General features: G+C 40.1%; 1 protein-coding gene and 1 long non-coding RNA gene across 4 annotated transcripts in view; one reads left to right on the top strand and one right to left on the bottom strand.

The window, feature by feature from the left end:
* LOC146516203 (SEC14-like protein 1) overlaps positions 1-23630 on the top strand; it is a 41781-nt gene extending 18151 nt beyond the window's left edge. For 2 of the 3 annotated variants that reach the window (XM_085162768.1, XM_085162765.1), the window contains 15 exons: positions 4562-4711; positions 4925-5056; positions 7087-7215; positions 7647-7911; positions 8415-8524; positions 9402-9591; positions 10874-10962; positions 11431-11501; positions 13224-13395; positions 14795-14929; positions 15045-15179; positions 16452-16703; positions 16806-16984; positions 17388-17414; positions 19208-23630. In XM_085162768.1, the coding sequence (XP_085018894.1) occupies positions 4562-4711; positions 4925-5056; positions 7087-7215; positions 7647-7911; positions 8415-8524; positions 9402-9591; positions 10874-10962; positions 11431-11501; positions 13224-13395; positions 14795-14929; positions 15045-15179; positions 16452-16703; positions 16806-16984; positions 17388-17414; positions 19208-19313 (2142 nt within the window). In that variant the 3' untranslated portion in view covers positions 19314-23630. The remainder of the gene's footprint in view (positions 1-4561; positions 4712-4924; positions 5057-7086; positions 7216-7646; positions 7912-8414; positions 8525-9401; positions 9592-10873; positions 10963-11430; positions 11502-13223; positions 13396-14794; positions 14930-15044; positions 15180-16451; positions 16704-16805; positions 16985-17387; positions 17415-19207) is intronic. The other variant, XM_085162767.1, reaches the window with a different exon arrangement.
* The window catches only part of LOC146516196 (uncharacterized), a 390625-nt gene that overhangs the window by 26432 nt on the left and 340492 nt on the right, over positions 1-23701 (bottom strand). The window lies entirely within an intron of this gene.

Genomic DNA, 23701 nt, shown 5'->3' with positions numbered 1-23701 from the left:
TTGTCTTGTTCCGGCTGGTTTGTTTTCTTACAGAAAACTTCTGGGTTTGGATTTCACGTGCTGCAGGTATCAGCTTTAATAAAACACGCATCCTGTTGATGGTTATACATTACTTGTTTTTATACACTCAATTGAAACATCTAGGAAAGCCTCTTATCTTTTACCGTAACACTGGACAAGAGAAGCCCAATCTTTTGTCTCAGGGATTACAAGTAGATACACTGAAACTACTTTAACCAAAACTTTAACTATATTTAATATAAGTGTCCACCGCTATAACAGCATTGCAAAAATATATAGAAAAGCTTTTTCAGTCCCCTTTAATGGAATAACAGAAGCCAAACTATTTGTTAGCTTTCGATTGTAGGTTAATGTAGAGCAGAGTAATCATCAGGATAAATGCCAGATGGCCTGGATGTTTACTTCATGCTGGCACACGTGCATTTAGCTGTCATTTGAGTCATGCGTGGAGAGCCAATCGTAACTTGATGCATCATGTTACGATTGGCTACATCAAGGAAGGTTTCGATCCTCTTGTTGTGCGTTGGCACATCCTAGATAAGCTGTAGTGTTTGATAACCTCAGGCACTGGTTCTAAAAGACGATGTTTTGGCCTTTGCCTAAAGTTTTTATTTTCAGTCCTGCATCTCATTGGTCATGGTAAATCTTTAATTATTTATAGTTGCACCAGTGTTCAAAATATTCAGTGTGTTACTGGCTTTCTGTTTAAGTTTTTTTTTTTTGTGCTAGCCACACATCATTATTGTTGTTGTTGTTGTTGTTGTTGTTGTTGTTGTTATTATTATTATTATTATTATTATTATTATTGCGATGCACAACTGCGCACACAAGTGAATTTACTCACACTAGTGGAATCACTTTCTTCTATGCAGCAAATGGCTAACAACCAATAGAAAAGATGCCCTGTTGTTTCATGCTTTTAGCAGCCAAGAACCATCAGCTTGAGCTAAGATGCTATAACGGTGCCAAACAAGCCAAGGAGGTATTTAGAATTTGAGGATTTCTTCTGAGAGAAAATTGGCCACCTTGAAGAGTCCTGGAGCCTTTGTTGGACCATGTGAAAGTGTGATATGGAGCTCTATGCTAGGCGAGCTGGGCAGTAGAAAAGATAGAGTTGCCATAATAGACCACTGGCCTATCTGTTTTTGAAACCTTCACATTTGTCATTGCCATCTTGGTGTTTGAAGCTGGACTTGATGAGCGAGCGGTGGATATGACTGAGACAGAGGTCACCGTGCACTCATTGACTGACGACTTGTGATTTGCCAATAAGCACACCAGGGTAATCCTTTCTTCTGATTCTAATAATAATTGTAATTTACCAAACGAACTTCATGATTTATTTCATCACCCGAAATTAACAACTCATCAGTGATGTATTTATTGAGGTCGCAAAGAGAGCGTCTTTCCTTATCAGCCTATACTATCTTGGAGCCAAAGTGATTGCTTTTTTTATTTTGACTCTACTTTTTTAGCCGTGGACGCTGGAACTATTTTTTGCACTGTCTATGCGCTCACATGCAATATCCAGGTGCTGATTTAATTTAGGATGGTGTCTGCTTTAAAAACTACTGTATTTTTTATTTATTTATTTATTTTTTTGACAAATCCAGGCCTGAATGTCCCTCGGTGAGCCTTGAGTTAAAACAAGGTTTGAAAAGCCCCAACTTACCCAGAAGGGAAAAAAGAAAAAATGTTTTCAGGAATAACCTAGAATCACGACCCTTCTGTTTCCTGTTTTTAATAGTACAACAGCCTGGCTATTTTGGGAACACAAAGCAGTTAAAAACTGGTTTGTTTCCGCATGAAGTGAAGGCTCTGAAGAAAACTTATTCCTCTTCATGGTTTGCTGAATGATCTGAACCATGCAGGATCTGGAATGAAACCTAGTGCTGTTTGTGAAGACGTGACATTTGTGGTTGACTTTGTTGACGTATGATTTTTTTTTCTTTCTTTCTTTCTTTCTTTTTTTTTTTTAAAGGGATGAAATTGACATTTACAGTCAGTGATGTTGTGCTGACGGCAGGACAAAAACCAAACGCCCAGTGTTCCAGAGCATTGGGGCTGAAAAACAGAGCTCAGCATTCATGCAGTCAGTGGACGGTGGGCAGCTCCTCACAGGAATGCCAGGAGCTCCTGAACCCCACTGACTGCCTCCTCCAACACAAAACTGCTGTTACTCGGCATACTAAACATTCAAAACCTCCTCTTTTGTATTTTTTTAAATATAGAAAAGACAAATATTTTAATAGTGAATTTTAAAAGCAAATGGCTCAATGTTTTAATATGTTAAACTTGAGCTTTGATGAATTTGAAGCCTATTTCACACCCATTTGCTGTTCTTGTGGTTTTCAAAGGACCTCAGGGTTACTGGTTGTCCTTTGCCCCACAAAATAAAGCTCCTTTTGTCAGAGATTCAGCTGACATCCAACTCCACCAACCTCAAAAGTCTTGTGAGCAGCAGTTGATCTTCCAGTTGATCTTGTAGTTTGTCCACAGACTTGAATTTCACTCTATGCTTGGATATTTTGAAACCTACGGGCCATGTTTTCATGAAATGGTAAACGTGGCGTGGATAGGATTGCACCACCACATTCCCGACATTGTGTTTTCCCTTTCCCTTTGTTTTTGGTTCTTTCTTTCCTTCTTTGTGTCCTTTTATTGTGTGTGTGTGTGCTCTTTGAGTCATAAATAAATGCTCCCATTCATATTTTAGGGAATTAAATTTCAGGATCCAGTTTCAGACAGGAAATATCACGTTAGTAGGATACGTGACAAGGGAGTTTCAGGCTAGTGCAATGTTGTGATAAACTTGGACTATCTCCAGCACGTTATCTGGAAGATCACTGTTTTTATTTTAGACTTGCCTTTCCAGTCGTCTGTTTGGACTTGCTCCTTGCGCAACCACAGTAATCATATCTAAGATGGATGAATGTTGATGATAGAAAATGAAGTAATGTTCCTGCACTTTGTGCCAGCAGACTCAGTTGTATAACAGCTGGCCGGCCCCTGCAATAGAGCTGAATTTGCCTGTGTTTTGCATTTATGACTAAACGCATTATGGAGCCGGTGTTGTGCAGTACAAAAACTGCTATTGTGCGTTCAACCCTTTGTTGTAAAACAACTGAAAAGTGCTTCATTTGCTTTGATGCCACTGTGGTTCAGCTCAAGTAAGAAGTTTGTACACTTTCAAAGTTGAAGGAGCTTTATTTCGCCCCTCACCTCTGCTCTACCTGTCCCACCTATTTAAATTCCTCCCTTTTAGAATACGTGAAGTGTTTTCTAATGGAGTTTATGTAAACTGGCTGGTGCCATTGTTGCTGAAGTTTTCCTGAGCCTCAGTTGTTTAATTTGAAACAAGCATTAGTGCTGTTCTCTTTCCAAACTCCTGCTTATAAGCCAGTGAAATATTTCTAGCTAAGATAAAAAATATTCAACAGATTTTGATATACCATGAGCTAGGGCTGCACGATTAATCGTTAGAAAATCGCGATCTCGATTCATACTTATGTGCGATCTCATTTCCAAATGACAACGATTTAAAAAAAAAAAAAAAAAAAAGACGACGACGATTGTACCGCATTTTGATCCGGGACGTAATCTGCATGAAAACAAGCGCTCACTCTTCCTGCTCAACAAATGACAAGGGCGGAGCCTTGTACCACGTGATACAGAAGCTATGCTGTGTGATGCTAAAATTAGCAGGAAAAAACAACGGAGAGCACGTCAGGGATGACGAGAAAGTGACAGGAGAAAATCTGTCCCGGTCAACCACCCAAACATCAATAACGGGAACCTTATACAGCGCTTCCCTATACCCGTCGAACTCCCGCAGGCACAAAGAAATTACGGAGGCTATTACTTATCACCTGACCAAAGATATGGCTCCATCAACACTGTGCAAAACGAGGGATTTAGGAAAATGATCAACACCCTAGACAAACGCTACACAGTGCCGTCCCGCAACTATTTTTCTATTGTTGCACTACCTGCTCTATACACGCAGCGTCGAGCAACGGTGGAGACGCAATTTCAAGCAGTACAACATTTTGCGGCAAACACAAAACGTGAGATATTTGTTGTTTTTATGTTTATTTATTGTTTTTATGTTCAGCCTCAACTGTTACGAAGTTGATGTGCAGTTAATAAGCGCAATAAATATTTATATTGGAAAAGAAAATCGTGATCTCAATTCTAAGCCAAAAAATCGTGATTCTCATTTTATGCAAAATCGTGCAGCCCTACCATGAGCCCTATAATAGATGTCAGGCGCTGTCGACTAACGAACCTTAATCTCTAAACGTGCCGGCGTATGAATATATCAAATCTGTAGGCAAGAGATAAGCCCTGACTTCTATTTAAGTCAGGCTTCTGTTGACTAATCATGTCTAGATGTCAGTTTGGAGAACAACAGAGGGAAAAACCCTTCTGAAAATTAACGAGTCAGCAGACTGGAATTATCCTTGGAAATCTAAAAATGTGTTTCCAGCTTAAAAGCTCTGGTGTTAACAGGCTATGCATTTCCTCTTCTCGTTCTCAGGCTTACGAGCGCCGCTTCCCTACTTGTCACCTCATCCCCATGTTTGTGGCGAGTGACGTTGTGAATGAGGAGACCAGTGAGGATGGTTCCACCCAGAAGATTGAGCGCCGCTGTGCCCTGGATGTGGATGCCCCGCGCCTTCTCAAAAGGGTTTGTTGTACTTTAGATTTCCAGCAATTGAGTATCATAAATATAGCTTTAATGCTTTACTAATGACAATACATTTCAGTACTCGCCATGATTGTTTTCTTTTACAGAATGTATTAGCTAATAAAAGTGTAGTTGTTTATCTTTAATTTTATTTTCAGTGTCTGTGTTTCATGCCAGTTGCATTTATAATACAAGTTCTGTTGCGGTTTACAGATTGCAGGTGTAGACTATGTCTACTTCATCCAGAAAAACACGCTGAACCGAAAGGAGAGGACTCTGCACATTGAGTCCCACAATGAGACCTTCTCCAACAGGGTTGTCGTCCACGAGACATGCTGCTATTCGGTATGTAGCATACTGTCAGCAATAGACATTTCAACCAAAGAACAATCTGTTAAAATCCCTCTCTAATTTTAATGAAAGTCATTTCTCATGCACTTGTTTCCGTGCAGCTGCTGGTTTTAGCTTTAAGTAGACGCCACTCTCCTGGTTTTGCTCTACACCTAGCATGCTTTCACTGAAACTGCTGGAAAAATGCTCAAGAAAATGTCTTTCATGACCAGTAATGATCCTTACCACAAACACTGAGTTAGTTCAGAAAACAGACGTTTGAGGTTTGTACAGGTGATCAATATGGGGCTTCCAGAGAGTGATCTAAAAATAACTGCAAGGTTTCTTTAATCCACGTGTATCAGAACCTTGTGTCCACTTATTTTGTTGGTCCTGTACAGCCAAGGTACATCGCAACCAATTTACATTACCATTTCCTGGTTTAAAGTAACATATTCATTTTAAGGTGGGAGAAGTGTGTATAAATTATACAAAGCAGGCTGTAACATGAAAGTGTGTATTCCCGGGGCAGGTTTTCCAGAGGCAAACTAAAAGTCAGATCGTGGCAGTGTGACACGCTCAACCCGTTTGGCTATTTAGGCTGACTTGTGCATGCAGACAAATGAGCAAACACTGACATGTTCTGTAACGCTGTTGTTCACCTGCTGAATGGCAAGCTGCCACCAGCACAGCCATGTTGATGTTTGTGCCTCCTGTAATCTCTTCCCTGCATCCATGTTCGGACTACCACTGAGCCCGCTTCTGTTGATCTCGGCCCATCTTTCCTCGTGAATTATTTAGTCGTCTGCATTCTGCTCGGTTACTCACAAAATACTGAAACGAAACCATGAATGCATGTGTGCTGAGTTAATGAGGTCAAGCACATTGTATTAGCCTCCAACCAACTGGAGTGCTAATTTTAGGTGTAAGGCCAAACAGAGGCTTATACTGTGTACTTTAACACGCTGTGATAACAGTAACCAGGATGGACAGTGCTGTTAGACTGAGCTGATGGACCGGGCTAAAGATGAAATATTTTGGTAGTCAAGGGTGAACAAGTTACCATCATTATGGCTTTAGAAGCGTGTGACTCTTTATTTACTGATATTGTAGCTTGAATCAAAATGACATTTTTGTTAAAATACATTTAAAAATGTTTTTTGTCATATGTCATCCTAACAAATCCTTCTAGAAGCATCATAGATCTAAAATAGATGCAGTGTAGAGGGCTATATAGTTTAATAGTTTAATAGTTTAATTATTTATATAGCACATTTAATTACAATAAGAGCGTTGACCAAAGTGCTGTACAAGAATACAACATACATAATAAAACAACTTAGAGTATTAAAAGCAAACACCAAATATGAATTAACAAATAACTCTCATGCTATATTAAAAGCCAGTAAATAAAAATGCGTTTTAAGATAAGATTTAAAAAGATTGACAGTGGGAGCCTGTCTGATGTGTAGGGGTAAATTATTCCACAGCTTGGGCGCTACGGCTGCAAATGCAAATATACTGGCCAGCCAGTCCTTACTGCTGCAGTTTGGCCTGAAAACAGCACTTTAAGGATTGTGCATAAAAGTCTAGGGGACAAATGTGAAATTATTAAAGTTACTGAATTTGGTGAGTTTGTTTATGTTTATGTCCCTGACCCACAGAAACTAATGTCGAGTTTCTCTCCCACTCACTTTAATAACTTCTAAAAGCCATAACTTCAAAAAGAAATCAATTCCAGCTGCCGAGCATGATTGTAGAATGATTTTTGCTGTTGCCGAAGATGACCTTCACACAGCACTGAGGGAAATGTGTGTATTTGAAGCTTCATGACTGTTCATGTGTGAAATGCTGGCTAATTTTAACATGGACAGACTGACACACAGACTCCCACTCAGAGTGCTCGGTGTGAAAATTGCCTTCTTTGTGCGTCATCATGTAATGAAGCTGGGTGTATGGTTACCATAGTAACATGGTTATGCGGTTCTGTGTTGTTTACAGCTTTAATATAAAGTGTGTGTGTGTGTGTGTGTGTGTCCGTCCAGGTCCACCCGGAGAATGAAGACTGGACGTGTTTTGAGCAAACCGCCAGTCTGGACATCAAGTCCTTCTTCGGCTTTGAGAGCACCGTGGAAAAGATTGCTATGAAGCAGTATGCCAGCAGTATCAAAAAGGTGTGTTTGTGTGTGCTTATTGTTTCATCCCGTCATCTATGTGTGAATGTACCGATGCACAGTAACATTAAACAACACGACGACGGCGTTATGAATTATTCAGAGATCACTCTGTCCTACGAGGTTGGATGTTTCTGGAACATGACTCAGTCCATCTCACACTGTAATTGCATAAATAAGCTTATGTAAACTTTTAGACTGGACAGGGCTCTTTTGTTATGGACCCAGTGAGTCATCCACCTTCATTAATGAACAATGTTGAATACAGTCCTTTTATTTTTTCCTTCTGTTTTCATTAACTGATGCTTCAGTTTGAAATGACGCTCGAGTTGGAAAATGCTAAACGCTACACGGCCTTTCTTGGTTGAATAAAAACACATGTAGATCACGTTTTTCGGTATTCTCACACTTGTTTTCCTTCCTTCTAACAGGGAAAAGAAATCATAGAATACTACCTAAAGGAGCTAGATGATGAGGGGATCACTCATGTGCCCCGCTGGAGTCCCTTCTCTCATTCCCTGCCTCTCTCCAGCCCGACCAGCCTCTCAACGAACCAACCTGAGCTTGGAATCGTGCCTGCTGATTCAGTCCCAGTGTCTGCAGATGCCAGGGATGGACCCTCACAGGATGCAAAGCAGGAAAGCAACTTGCTTCAGAACGACAGCCTTGCAGAGATTCTGCCGGGGACACCAGAAGGTCTGTACCTGACGATTCAGAAAATGAATCCTAGAAGCTTATTTTATAATTGTGTATATAATTATATTCTGCAAAAAATGGCTAATATTGAAATCGTATTGTGTAACTAAACTTGGAGGGACATTTTATTTGGTTTATAGCACTGCCGCAACAGTTTGTCATCTGCAAGCATCGTTGAAAAGAAACAGTTAGAGAACTTTGGTGAATAATTTAAATAACTGAGGAAAAGTAGTTGCTCAAGAATGGGGATGGGTGTGAGAATGGAATTCAGCGTCTTGAAAGGTTGTTTACAGTTATGAATGTAATTTCTGGAAAAACATTTCTTATTGTGAATCGTGACATCCAATTACATGTCTGTTGACAGCTAGGGCAAGGCCTTGTTTACAGAATCTAAGATTTTGATTAGAATTTGTGATTTATGGGTGATATTTCAGTAAAAGTTTATTACACATTAATTTACTATCCAGCAGTCTAACTTTTTGTGGGTTTTTTTTATGTTGCAGACAAGCTGGATGCAGACTATATCAAACGTTACCTGGGTGACCTGACACCCCTGCAGGAGAGTTGCCTGATCAGACTGCGCAAGTGGCTTCAGGAGACACACAAGGGAAAGGTACGGCACTGTTTCTCAAAAGGAATAATAACAAAATATGACTGGATACATTATTGATACATTTTGATACATTTGAGTTAGTTATTGCTAAAAGTAATATTTAGCACTACTATATTTTAGCTAGGCTACTGATAATTAGAGGTGGGAATCACCATACATCCCACGATACGATATTATCACAATACTTAAAGCACGATACGATATTATTGCAATTTTTTAAAAATATTTTGCGATATTCAGATTCTGTACATAAAGGTAAACTTTATCAATATTCATTTTATCTAATATCAAAGTCTCACACTCAGTCTTTCTCTTTCGTTTTATTGTTGACAAACCGAACGGTTTGTATTACAGTCTAGTCCAACTTAACTGAACAACCATCTGGTACAATTAGAGCTATTCTGAACTATGAAATTTATGAAAACTATGCAGCCCCTTCAGCAACTGAAGAATTTGAAAGTAAATTAAAACAAAATATAATTTTACATTAAATAAAAAAGTTTTAAACTTAATTAAAATAAAACATGTCTTAAATTAAAATAAGTAAACTGTCATGTTTATTGCTGCTATAAAAAAGTTAAACACATTTGGACAGTGAAGGAATGTCAGGATTCTTGCTCAGAAAAAGGATCAACATGCTCTGAAGTCAGAGCACAAAAACCTTTTTTGTAACAAAATATCGATTTCTTCTGTCCCTGTATCGATACATTATTAGCAAACAAAATATCACCATACTACACAGTATCGATTTTTTCCCCCACCCCTACTGATAATGTTGTATTTTACATTAACTATTCACAAATTAGCTTTATAATGTCTTTAAATAACAGTGATGTGTTTTATGGTGGCAAGTGTAACCATTTCCAACTCTGTTCAGATCCCTAAAGATGAGCACATCCTTCGTTTCTTGCGGGCCAGAGATTTCAACATGGATAAAGCGCGGGAGATCTTGTGCCAGTCTCTGACCTGGAGGAAGCAGCACCAGGTGGACTACCTGCTGGAAACCTGGAGCTCCCCACAGGTTCTTCAGGACTACTACACCGGCGGCTGGCACCACCACGACAAAGGTGGGTTGGTATTTACAGCCGCACCTAAAGATCATTTTATTAGGCATACTGAAATCTGGCATGTGCATCAGTATGGAAACACATGATCTTATGACTTGTGTACAGGGATGCAACGATACCAATTTTTTCAAACCGATACAATACCGATACTTGGATCTGAGTACTTGCCGATACAGAGTACAAAAAACGATACTTCTACCACACACACACACACAAATACAATTAATTGGAAGACAGGTTTTATTATATTCCCTGCCGATAAAAAATAAAATCTTAATAAAAATGACCACAAAAAAATTTCAAGTGAAAAATAAGCACTTCTGTTAAATTATTGCCGAGTCTCCACATTGTAATTTTACAAAATATCACTGAACTATTGGCACTGTCTCGAGCTTTCGGAATAATAAATAAACACTTCTGTTTGGAATAAAATAAATACAAATTAGGTTTGAGAATAAAATAAACTTTTAAATTATTGCAGAGTGTCCATATTGTAAACAAACAAACAAAATAATAATTATTAAATAAATAATAAAATATAAAAATTATAAAATAAATAATAAGTAAAATAATAATTGGCCCCCTAGTGGCCAATCTAAAAAACTACAACAGAAATGACAAGCCACCCTCTGATTAATGAAATAAGTTGGTATTGGTTCGTGGTATCGGTTAACTTTTACGAGTATGAGTATACACACATTTTACAGTATCGGCCCCGATACCCGATACCGGTATCGGTGCATCCCTACTTGTGTAGGTTATGTCAGAGCTAAACTTGCACTGTTCCGTAGAGGAGACTCCACTTACACAATCGTGCAGTCGTGTTTGCAGTTTTTCAACCTAATGTTTTCTTATGTGACTTTACAGCGTAAACAGATCTCAACCATTCTTAGCAACCCGCAGTTCTCAGCCAAGTGTGTAAAATAAAAATGATCTAGCTTGTTGGTGCTACTTGGTTACCCAAATAGTACACTCACAGTGACAGTCTTCTTTGGAGTAGATTCCTTATTTGGGAAAAGAATGAACGTATAAGTCAAACAAAGCTTTTATGTTGCCACACCAGAGCCTATTTAATCTTCTCATTTAAAATTTTCCACAAGTATTAGCCTTGTATCAACAGGGACAAAACATGAAAGCATTCCTCAGTGTACACAATAACTTGTCTTATGTAAGAAGAGCAGATGGCCAGCAATGCTGACCTTTCCACTTAGCTTGTAGTCTTTGTGGAATGTAAATTGTGTGATATATCATGTAAACATTTATTTAATTGTTAATTTTTCAGACGGCCGTCCTTTGTACATCCTGAGGCTCGGCCAGATGGACACCAAAGGACTGGTGCGCGCTCTCGGGGAGGAGTCTTTGCTCAGACACGTATGTAACACACACTGTGCTGCAGTTAAGGTTTGTTTTTGTAGTGCAGGTTGATGAGTTTATAGGTCAGACAGGGTTTCTGCCACAATATTTGTTAACTCCTGCTTCTTTGAATCGCACAGGACAATTTGATAACGCACTCATTAATTTACCTCTGTTATCAACCTGATGCTTTGTTCTATTAGTTGCATTTCTACACACAGTCGGTGCAAGAGAGAGAAAAAGTGGGCAATTCAGGCCAGGCAGGCCGCTGGGTTTGTAATACACGGGCGGAAGCGCTGGGTCAGGTCGGTTTTGGATTACAGGTTAGGGAATTAATGTCCGCTGGCATTTCCTGACAGGTAAATTAACACCAGGCTATATACAGAGCACAGGCTGTGTAAAGGGTGCTGATTTATAATGCTGCCGTCACTGTGGAGTGGAGTCTGGGAGCCAAGTGTGTCAAATGTACAATTCATGTCACTGCAGGTGCTTTCTATCAATGAGGAGGGCCTGAGACGCTGTGAGGAGAACACAAAGGTGTTCGGTCGGCCAATCAGGTAAACCTTTACAACCTGTCAATATGTTTGATTGTTGAAAAAATCTTGGACCTCTATTATTCACCATATATGTAAACCAATATATCTCTGCCTCTCAAAGGTGATACTACGTTATATTCCACTGGTCCTTGCTTTAAATCTGCAGACTGTCTTTGAGTTTAGTTCAAGAAAAGAGTAAAACTGAAATGCATCACATATTCAAACAAGGCTTTGACTGGAAGCTCAATTCACAAGAAAACTGAAGATAAAGACCTGATATAAACATATATGTACTATTTACAGAAACAAATTGCTCTTTCTTCTATTACTCATAACACCGTTGTACAATTTTCTGTTTTGTCTGTGTCTGTTTATTGTGATGTTTTATATAAATATAAAACATATATTTGTTAAACTGTGCTGTGCTTCATCACAAGTGATACTTTCCTCGCTTGATGTTACAACATACAATAGTTTGATAGTCCTCCATAACAAACAAGAGAGCAGCCCTGTGTGACGTTGACTTAAAAGGCTCCGTTTCAAAAGCTGTTATCTCTGCTTTCTGGTTACTTTTAAACACAGTATCTGGTCTCACATCACAGGATGACAGAGGCTGCACCTCTTATTCACAATGGTCTCAATTATTTTGCTGCTTCAGAAAAGTGATGTACTACTGAAAAATAATTTATTAGAACATTTTAAAAGGTAACATTTACATGTCATCACCCTCGATTTTCTTAATTCTGAAAATTATTATTTTTGTACTATTTCTGTTGTTAAGTTTGATTTTTTTTTTCTTTTGTTTTTACTTTCATGTATCTAATACCTGTTTATAAAAGAGTAATAGCAATTTTTGCTAATCAGTTATTTGTTGCATATGAAGGAACCATTTCAACATACTTTATTTCCAGCTTCTGGAGTTTCAGAACTTGCAGGTTTACTTGTGTGTTTGTTTTTTGCTGTTTTTATACATTATGGCAGTCTAAATGAATTTAGATGTTGTTGGGTTTTTTGTTTGTTTTGTTTATTTTTTAAGAAGCCTCCATAGTGGTTGAGCGTATGAAGACAGAATTCACCGTACTGCCTGTGATCTAGACAGTTAATATGAACTAATAACAGTGTCGGTGTTGACAAAGAAAAATAATCAGCATCAGTGGTAGGTATAGTCCAGTGCTTGTGTAAAACGGCTTTGAATGTGGTCGTAGGTGAATATGAATGCAGGTTAAAAGCAGCTTAAAAACGCGCAAGCCGTTTTAGATTCGGTTCAGCAGTCAGAACTGGGCACAGGTACACACAAACACACACACACACTTTCAGTGAGTCCAGAGCAGAATTTATCTCCCCCAAAATGGAAAGCGCACATGAGGCTCGCCTTTCAGGGGACTCATTCAGATGGCAACTGACAGAGTGAGAGGGAGGGAACAGAGATGGTATCTGTCATCTGTCAGCTCTCTGAAGCAGCAGCAGGAGGAGGAGGTGCCTGGGATAAGAGCTGCGCAGGAAGGCATGTGAACTGTGAGAGGCTGTCACGTCACAGCACTCTGCCAGGACAGATAGAAGGAAAGGAAGAATGTGCTGCAAGGGTTGGAGGGTTCCGGAATTAGCAAGCACTGCCTTCACCACTTAAGCTTTACTTCAGAGTGACAAGTGCTAAGTGGTCAAAAAGAGGCCGTAGCCCATTTATGGGTTTGTGGCCGTCCTTGTACACACACATCCCTAATCCTCTCATGTCCTCTTCTCTAGCTGTTGGACATGTCTAGTAGATCTGGAGGGGCTGAACATGCGTCACCTATGGCGACCAGGAGTCAAGGCGCTGCTGAGGATCATCGAGGTCGTGGAGGCAAACTACCCTGAGACTCTAGGACGGCTGCTTATATTGAGAGCTCCAAGAGTCTTCCCAGTCCTTTGGACACTGGTGAGACTCAGGATAAGAGTAACTCAGACCCTGTGGGGTCATCCTGCAGCACTGGATTATGCATACAGTGAATTTTCAGTGACACATGCAGAAGTTGCCAGTGTTCACAAATGTGTAGTATTTGCTAAGCAGTGGCAACAGCAGCATCTTTGGCCCCAAATGGAAATAAGAGCTTTCAAGTCCTGGAAGTTCTGCTGGGTTCTACTTAAGGTGACAGGATCCCAGCAAACAGAGTATGGTTGCATCTGGTAGTGTGGACAAGACAGTTCAGTTCAGTTTCAGTTTTATTTGTCATATGCAAGTTAGCACAGGGTCAACATGGCAATGAAATGTGTTTGACGAGCAGCAGTCACTCAGCAGCATGATACAGTAGGAGAAAATATAATAAAATAAAATAGAAAAATAGTAAGGAGCAAAATATTAGAGAGACATGGTAAAAGAGAAAAGATGAGTAAATATATATGTATCTATAAATATAAATATATGTACACTAGTGATTAAATAAGAAAATCTTGAAAAGAAATATGACGGGAGGGCAGATGGGATATTGCACAGGAATGAGCAGCAGAAAATCACACTATTGCACTTTTAAATATAAATATCAATAACAAAGTGCAGATAGACTGAAATTTGTAGGTTACAGGTTCGGCATGTGAAGGATCGCTTTACTCTGGCAAAAATGAAGAGCCATCTCTAAGAATCACCTTCTAGCTGTTTGACCTGTATTTTTTTATTTTTTTTAATTGGTTTTCCATCATATTGTGACAATATATGTCTAGTTTGTGAATTTGAATTGGCAGGATTCAGTTTTCCCTGTTACACATAGCTTAGGCGAAGATAGGAAGATAGGTTACAGGTTAGCCTGTACTTGATGCATGATGATAACGTTCCTGCTTTCTTTACAGTCTTTGGAAAAGAGCCAGGCTTTGTCCTGCAGTGTTGACTTTTAAAATGGTTCTCCTTTTTAAATGTGGAGCACTGACTCAATATGTAGAATGAGGGACAAGGGATAAAAATGCTGTGCAGTCACACATAAAATAGGACACCTGGTCACCTAGCTCTGCTGCCTATTGACTGCTCATGCAAAAAGCACGTCACAAAAGACTTTAGTTTGTTTTATAGTGTTTACCTTCCTGACTTAATTAAGTCGATGTATTTTAAACATGGGTTTGACTGGTTATTTAAAGGTAGAATTGTTGCATATTATTGCATTATTCCATTATTGCTTTAATATATTAACCAAGAAACTGGTTAAACAACTTCTTGTTTTAGCATTTATAAGGTTTAAGGTAGGAAAGGAATGTGGATTGTTATCAAACACAAGTTTCATATGCTGCACCAGTATTTCCTCATGTTACTACAGGCAGGTCATGCATTTAATATCTGCCTTCTCCCTCAGGTGAGCCCATTTATTGATGAAAACACCCGCAAGAAGTTCTTGATCTATGCAGGCAATGACTATCAGGGTGCTGGAGGTCTCGTGGACTACATAGACAAGGAAATCATTCCGGATTTCCTGGGAGGAGAGTGCATGGTGAGTGTCACTGTAAGATTTAAACTCGGAGTAAAAATTGATCCTAAAACATGACACCACCCACATCGAGATTTTCTTTACTGACCCAGTGTACACGTGTGCTTTTCCTTTGCAGTGTGAGGTACCGGAGGGCGGCCTGGTTCCCAAGTCCATGTACCGCACGGCCGAGGAGGTCGAGAACGAGGACATCCGTCTGTGGACTGAGATGATCTATCAAAGCGCCAGCATCTTCAAAGGAGCTCCTCATGAGGTGAGGCTGAATGCACGGAAAGTAAAAGAAAACGATGGAAGGCCTGTGTCGCTCTGATATGAATAGTAGGTCAGGACAACAGAGAACTGCACAGTGCCTCTGATGGAGGTGTTGTGAAACTTTCTGCCACCTAGTGGTTGTAACTTGTTAAACGCATCTTAGGTAGATTCTGAATTCGGACGAGGAACACATGTAGCGTGACTTTGAAATCTAATCTGCCTGCAGTGATGTGGCGTAACCTCGTGTTGCATGATTTATACCAAAGGGACACTGTCAAACATAATCGCCCATCTGGAAATGGTTTTGCTTTTTATCTTAATGGTCTCAGACCGTCACACGCAAATGAACCGTTTCATTTCACTGCTTTTGGTGACTGACTTCTCTAGTTTGATGTTTACCTGAAGCTTGTATATGGAAAGGATTTGGCATTTATAGCCTTTTGAGACCCAGACTATTCATGTATGTCCTCTGTAGTGGACACACAAACTGTTTTTTGTTTTCTCTGTTTTCAAGAGGATGTAGTATTTTTCTAAACTTGATGTTTCAAGTTGCTTTTAGACTACAAGCCAGTTTCCTCCTAGTAGCAAGTTTGATCTTAATCTCAACCGGGCCTAAAAACTGCATTCATATGTCATGTTTTAGATACTTCTCTTTCCCCTCTTGAAGTGATACCATTTTCCCACATATTTGAGTACATACATATTTTACATATGTGCACATATGGATGCTAACAGCATCAAAACTAGTGCTTATACCAGGGTGTCCAACTGCAGGCCTCAAGGGCCGGTGTGCTCCAGGTTTTAGATATCACATTGGGTCAACACACCGGAATCAAATGATTGGTTCAGTACCAGCCCCCTGTAGAACTTTAAGATGTTGAGGAGGTAATTTAGCCATTTAAATCAGTTGTGTTGGGCCAAGGACACATCTAAAACCTGCAGGGCACCAGCACTTGAGCCCTGGAGTAATAATAATATTAATATGAATATTAATAGTAATATTCATATTAATAGTAATATTAATAGTAATAATAATAATAATAATAATAATAATAATAATAATAATAATAATAATAATAATAATAATAATAATAATATTATTATAATAATAATAAAAATAATAAAGTGTGGTGTCCTGGAGTTATTTTCCCACACGTCTTCACAGCCGTACTTCTTTTTGCAATCAGTCGATTCACTTTTAATGCCAAAAACATCATCTTATACAGCCCATGCACTTTATGTAAACCTGCTTAATTTCTTCCACCTCCATCAGATTGTGATCGAGATCATCGACGCCTCCTCGGTTATTACCTGGGATTTCGACGTGTGCAAAGGCGACATCGTTTTCAACATCTACCACTCAAAGCGAGCTCCGCAAGTACCACGCAAAGATACCCTGGGAGCCCACGGCATCACCTCCCCAGGAGGCAACAACGTGCAGCTCATTGACAAGTCCTGGACGCTGGGTCAGGATTACAGCATGGTCGAGTCTCCGCTCACCTGCAAGGAGGGCGAGAGCGTGCAGGTTGGTTTATGATCGTGAACTTTTGATGTCTTCTTGGATCATTGTTACTTCTACGGATCCTCATTTTTGCTTGTTTGCACTTTGAATCCTTCCTTTCCTCAGGGTTCCCACATAACGAGGTGGCCGGGTTTCTACATCCTCCAGTGGAAGTTCCACAACATGGCGGCCTGCTCGGCCACCAACCTGCCCAGAGTGGATGACGTGCTGGCCACCCTCCAGGTCTCCTCACACAAGTGTAAAGTCATGTACTACACTGAGGTGTTGGGCTCTGAGGACTTCAGGTTAGTGTGTGGGTGAACGATGGAGACATTTACATGCGTCTGTGATGTGTAAATATGTCATGTATTCATATTTTTGCCGTTTTGATAAGGTTTTTATTTTAGACGTCATCCATTTATTACTGCTCATTTTCACTCCTGTCTTCTTTCAGTTTTCCCTCTATACAATCCTCCACATAGTGCCACGTATGACATTTGGTGCTTGAATGAATGAAATCTGTAATGTTGCTAAGATGACTTTCTGAAATGCCTTTGGAGTATAATGAGTTTTCCAGACCCACAGTTTTGAGATGAGGATACTGTTCCCTTGCTTGAAGACGACTTTAATCAAGCTTTTTCTTTCCAATCCACTCCTGTTCTATCGCTCACAACCCCCCTCCTCCTGCTCTGTCTTCTTCCTGTGAAGAACGGCTTGCTGTGATGTGCGGAGTTTGTAAGTGGCTCGGTGTTTGCCCCTTTTTCTTTAGCACTAGCTCATCATCATCGCTGCTTTTGGCTGCTAATCTGAGCGCCCTTCTCCTTCCCTCCCTCCATGGCAGTCTTGCTTCTGATGCTGCAAAGAGATGCTAATTTGCATCTGTTCTTGCTTATGACTTTTGTTAGCGTTGGCTAACAGGATGTTGTTGCTTTCTTCACACTAAGGAAAGAATCCGGTGCAACCTGCTGGCATTAATCACCCCGCTTGCATAACTAAAACTCTCAGGATTAACTGATTTGGTTAACGTCAGCAAACAGCCGCCCAACTGACACGCACATACACACTGTCATTTTCTGACTTGTATTTGCTTTTCTTCGCTCATCACATTGCACTACCAGCTCAGTCTCACTTTGCTTTCAGTGCACATGCTGCTTCAGTTTATTTTATCTTCAAAAACAGACTTGGCGTGATCATCTAACTCATACTAGTAGTTTTTAACAAGATGTTTTGATAAAGGTTGATATTTACACTTCTGAGGATGTGAAATGCCTTCTTGAGTGAAGTAAATGTAGAATTTAGGGCAATATTTCTTCCCATGTCTGTAATGTATAACACATGCCATAACAGTAAGTCTCTATTACCTTTTTATGGCTCCTTATATTGTAGAGTTGGGAGTTAAAGGGTTCCTGTGAACTAAAGTCATCCTCTTTAAAGCTGCTCTTTTTATTCATTTTTAATTCTCTGGTGAGTCCCTCAGACTTATCTAGGTCGGTTCCAATTACTTAGGATGGGTTATTACGGTTAACAGTTAAAAGGAATCAAAAATGAATAACATTTATACAAGGTGAGGTACCGCGGGTCATAATCATCCATAACCATTTTTATAGAGGATTTAATAACTTCATACGAAATGGATGAGGTTAATAAAAGTGCCATGTGTCATATTTTGTAAATTATTTTAATTTGGCTTCATACAAGCCAACCTTTTGAATGTGAAACCAAGACATTGGTTTCGTCAATGCACATGGTAATTTTATATTGCATCCATATAAATCCAAAACCAGTCTACCTATACATGGGAATTAATACCTAAAGTTTCTTTTATTCATTCAAAAGTAATAGAAGAAAAATGGTGCCTCATGCTTTGCCACAGGAAGCCTCATTAAAGTGGGCGGTTTCGCTCATTTCCAGCTGCATATTTTATTTTTAGATTTTGCTAGGTTAGCTTGTAGGATACAGTTTTGTTTACTTTATACTGGGCCTTGCTGCTCCTCCCACTTTCAAGCAGCTTTGTTCTGATTGGTGCCTTTTGTAAACAGACAGTTTGAACAGCACGTGGGTGTGGCTTCTGTGCTCGAGATGACTGCTAACATTACAGTGTCTCGAGCTTCCAGGGATTGTTATATGGACCTCCCTTATTGGAAAATGTTGCCATATTTAACAATGGATCCCCTTTAAGTGGCTCCTGCCTTTAACGAAATGCACTGACCTTTGGCTGTTTTTTTTGTTTTGTTGTTGTTTTTCTTCATTATAAAATTAAAACCAGTGGCTGGTGTAAAACCGTTCCCTGAGTTGTTGCAGCCTGTGGCAGGGCCTGAATGTTGTAGGATTCAGAGTGATTCTCCCTCCTTTAGGTTTGCTCTGACTGCATGGTTCTGCATCATGAGCACGGGTCATGCACACATAGTGCGTTCAGTTAGTGCCAAGCAGTCTTAAGGCTGCACAGGTGTCGTGTACACATGAAATTAGCTGAAGCGTGAGTTTTGCGTGCATTCACGTGTTCACCGCATGTTTGTTTCTTCTCTCAGGGGATCGATGACCAGCTTGGAGTCGAGCCACAGCGGCTTCTCTCAGCTTAGCGCCGCCACCACCAACTCCAACCAATCCCAGTCCAGCTCCATGATCTCCAGGTAGAAACTGGTGTCAGAGGACTTCAATTCCCAAAACCCACGTCCCCTCTCCACTGCCCATACCGTCAACACGGACGCCAACTTTTCCTACCCCCATACCCTTAAACCATCATCTTTGGACTCTGTTCCTATTGCACAGCCAGTCTCTGTGGAACTGATGCATGCTTGCACAAACGGAAGACAAAGAATTAAAAAATTCTGAGGCAAAAAGAAACTAAATGTACAATTTAAAGGGCTGATTTTTGCACAAAGGGTCATATATTTTCCATGCCTGGCATCTCAGCTGGGCAGCAGTTTGAATAAGACCATCAGCAGAATGTTTTGTGCACGATGGAGCGGATAAAAGTCAGGAGGTGAGTAGTGGCGCCTTTCAGGCACCAGAAGCTGAAAGAAAGAAGCAATATTCTCATCCTAGGAGCTACGGAACAGGATGACGACACTGGAGGCGCTGTTACATATATGCATTTACACGTGCACACACATACACCGTACTGAGGCGACGCATACCTCATTCATGTGCGTCTGCTGATAAAGACTGGATGAGCTGTTACATACGAACGCCAGTCGGGCACAAACGCACACAAGAACGTTTGACATGAAAAAAGTTGACAGTGTTTGCCATATTGTTACTGGAGGGTTTGTCTCTGGTGAGCTGTATATAGGTCAAATGTGGGTGGGGTGAACATCTTTTAATAGATCTGGGTCAAATAAGATCAGCTGTCTGTATCACAACAGTACAGGTGTCAGTAACTTCGACAACTGACAGGTGAAATCTTCCCGGCGTGCTCCTGTGGCTGAGTTGAGCTTTCTGACACTCGTTGCATTGCTGTACAGGTTGCATCACATCTTTTGAATATTTGACCCAGATCTTGACGCTTAGCAAAGTAAATCCACTAGAAGCAATAACACAAGTTTGACTTTCTACTGTGTGAAATATTTCTATTTAACGTGAATATGTATGAGGAGAATCATTTACGGAGGCCCAAAGGTGCAAAACGCAGTAACAGAAGTAAAAATGCTACATTTCAGAAAACAGGATGACAAAACTTCTACCAGTAACATTTCTGAAAACGGGACATTTGATGCATTTTGTTTTTGAATTGGCAGAACCAAAGTACCTGATGTTAGAGTGATGTCATTTCCTGTTTCAGTAATACTTTCAGAGGTTTGACATGAATTTAAAGTTTGAAAGGATGGAATAAAAAAGTTGATAAAAGAGTATTATGAGAGTCAAAGACTTGAACTATCAAAGTGATGTAGGCCCAGTGCTGAATAGCCAAAGATAAAAAGGCAGCACTCACAATACTTCAGGCGTAAGTTGACAGATTCCACATTTTCTGAGTCATTCCTGTCATGTGACTAAACTTGACTCATGTTTGACATGATTGGTAAAGGTGACTTATTCCTGAGGTCTTGTGCGAGTGCTACCTTTTTGTCTTTGGTTATACTTTGCTTAAGAAATGTTTGCGCTCTGGCTACAGTCCTAACCAGCATGCACACGCCGCCCTGTTATCTCGGTGTGTTTTCAGGACGTTTTAAAGTCGCGTCAAAAAGTACATCATGATTGTCCTTTGACTTTGGTTCTGGTATTTCAAAAACAATGTCTTTACCTCTTCTTGTGCAGTGAAATGTTGTCTTTTTCTTTTTAAGTCTGCTTTGCACCGCTGGGCCAACGTCATCACAGGTGCAGATGGACTTTTTCTTGCGTACAGGCGCACAGACGGGCAAACTCGAGTGAATTCTGCGGCACCACCGTTTCTTGTCTACAGACTTTTTGTCAGGAGCGAAACAAAAATAATTTGCCAGATTTTCTCCTCGACACATGCTCTGTCCTCGTAGTAAGGGATGCACTGACTGTGAAATACTAGGCCGTAATCCAGCACTGATACTGACATTTTTTTTTAGTCTTTATATTGTTTTTTTTGTTCCAAGTGAAACAAGAAGAAAAAAAACTTTATTTAAAAAAAAATGCATGTGTTTTAGCTCTTCACGGAACAGTTTTTGAACATTTAACCAGCGCAAAAGTCAGTAACGCCATCTGATTCATCTGTGCATCCCTACCTCATGCTTCGAAAATATATATATAAAAATAATCTTAACATGGAACGGCCGCAGTTAGTTTGCTTTCTGTCGAGCGTCTGCACATTTGAGGAACTCAAGTTAAATGAAGCGGTCAAGGAAATGCCTTGTCACTGATTGGTGAATGTGCTACTGATTGGCTGGCGCTTGCTAACCAATGAAATGCCTGAAATCGGACGGTTGTGGTGAATTGGGCGGAACTGCCATCGTTACGTTTCCAGAGTGATGTAGATTTCAGTGTGCTTTAGGGGGTGAATGTTTCTTTGTGATTTATCATTTGACGGCGCGCCAGTAGACCACATCGATACTGTACAAGTGCTAGCGTTGGTTTGTTTGTGTTTTGGAGACACTTGATGGGTGAAGTGGCATGGCGGCCTACCGCATGCTCACGCGGCGATTGGGTTTACGGATCTCTTATTTAAGATTTAAGATATAGCCATTTTAAGAGCCATGTGTCAATAAATAATACCATTTTAGCCTTTGTAAGCATCAATTAGTCACCACTGTAATAGACGAGCGATCGTGAGTCAAATGAACATTTCATTTTCTTTTTTAAAACGTGTTCTGTTTGGTTGATGAGCATCGATGACTTCGCACAGATCAGACTCCCCGTCGAGGGCAGAAACGTTCAACTTTGCCAAGAGTCATTGGGTGCTGTTGCCATGGTTACACAGTGCAGCTGACAACAACGGCAAAAAATAAAGGCGGGGTGTTTTTTTTCCTCATAGATATATACACACAGATGCCACACTGGTTGTTGCTCCTCACTGTAATGACGCCACGCGGCACCACGTTGCTCGGGGGGGAGCACACATCTGCACACGATCACGGATCGTTGTACCTCGCTGAATTTTCAACAGGTTTTCGAGCAGTTCGGGTTGTTACAAACGTTAAAACTGTGTTTATGATACATGTGCTGAAACGGTTAATAATGCTTAAAATAATGTTACAGTCCGGCAGCTGCTTCTTTGTGACACTCTGCTGTAAAAAGCAAGAGGATTACTCCATCGCTTTAACGTTTCTACTGTCCCGTCAAAGTCTGACTTGAAAAGAGAGCTGCAGATGAGCCAGTGTTACTCTTTGGGACTCTTTAAACAAAACAAGTCCCACCTAAAGCAGCTCTGTAGGTTTCTGTAGCTACAGTTCAGGTATAGGTCACATGGGTTTCCGGAGTCTTTCTAGAGCATGTTGGAGCTCTTGGACCGAATATCAGATCAAATATTTAATGATAAATAAAATATGAATCTTCTTCTTTAGCTGGTATATGACAGTGTTAGCTTGGGACTACTTTTTAGTATAGCAAATTAAAGACATTCGTAGCGGTAAAACAAGTTCTCGTCTGTGGAAAGTTTTAGCATTTCTTTCAGTGAAACATCAAAAAGAAGGACAAAAATTTGGCGTTATTTATAGGACTGGATTACAGGAAATGCTCAGAGCTCGTGAGCAAGACAGCTGTGGCATCTGTGTTCATATTTGTTTTCCCTCCTACAAAAAAAAAGGACCTTGCCTGTTTTTGATACACAAAACTGCTTTTTTTTAATAGTTACTGGTTAACTTGTGGTATCTACATGTCATTAACTGCAATAACATGAATTGTTTTACTGAGTGGCCCTCTTCGTGATGAGGGCTACGGGTGTGTGATGGGTAAAGGGGTGAATGTTAATTACAGTGGGGGGAGGAAGATGCCTGTAAAATGTGTTTCTCCACTCTTCTCTCGGCACACTTGACTTCACCTGGTTTATTCCTTCAGGCGATTTGATCTTCATCTCTTCACAGGTTTGACTGATGAGGCAACAGTTCAAACCTGACTACTGCTTTATATTCCTTTTGCTACTCTCACATGTTCACACTCCAGTTTTGTGTGTAGATCTTAGAAAGCAGAGTGGACCTTTTTTCTTTTTTTTTTAAAAAATTGAAGCTGTAGGCATAAATAAGTGTGCTCAGATGGGACGGGTTTTCATTTCCATTTCAGTTAATTCTCTTGAACACCAGAAGTTTAACCTGCCTCTCTGACTTTAGCTGTTGGAGGGTGAGCGCCTCTCACCAACATCTCACTGAAAAATGAGGGCTATAACTGTCTGTCGTGACTGTTCATCACATTCGTCAGTCTCTCTGCTCCGTGTTCATCTTTGCATATCTTCTCTTTACCTTTGTGTGAGATATTGTGTAAAAAGGATGTGTTTGGATTAATGAGAAAATGGTGGCTTTACATTTTTCAGCATTAAACTTGAATTATAAGAAACTGCAGACTCCTGTCACGCTTTTTTACGTTCTGTATCAAAATGTTTTTATTGCCTAGAACGAAAAATTGCT

Source organism: Neolamprologus multifasciatus, chromosome 6 (assembly GCF_963576455.1).
Source record: "Neolamprologus multifasciatus chromosome 6, fNeoMul1.2, whole genome shotgun sequence".
Taxonomy (NCBI): domain Eukaryota; kingdom Metazoa; phylum Chordata; class Actinopteri; order Cichliformes; family Cichlidae; genus Neolamprologus; species Neolamprologus multifasciatus.
Note: the sequence above shows the minus strand (reverse complement) of the source record. Positions and strands in the feature narration are given on the sequence as shown.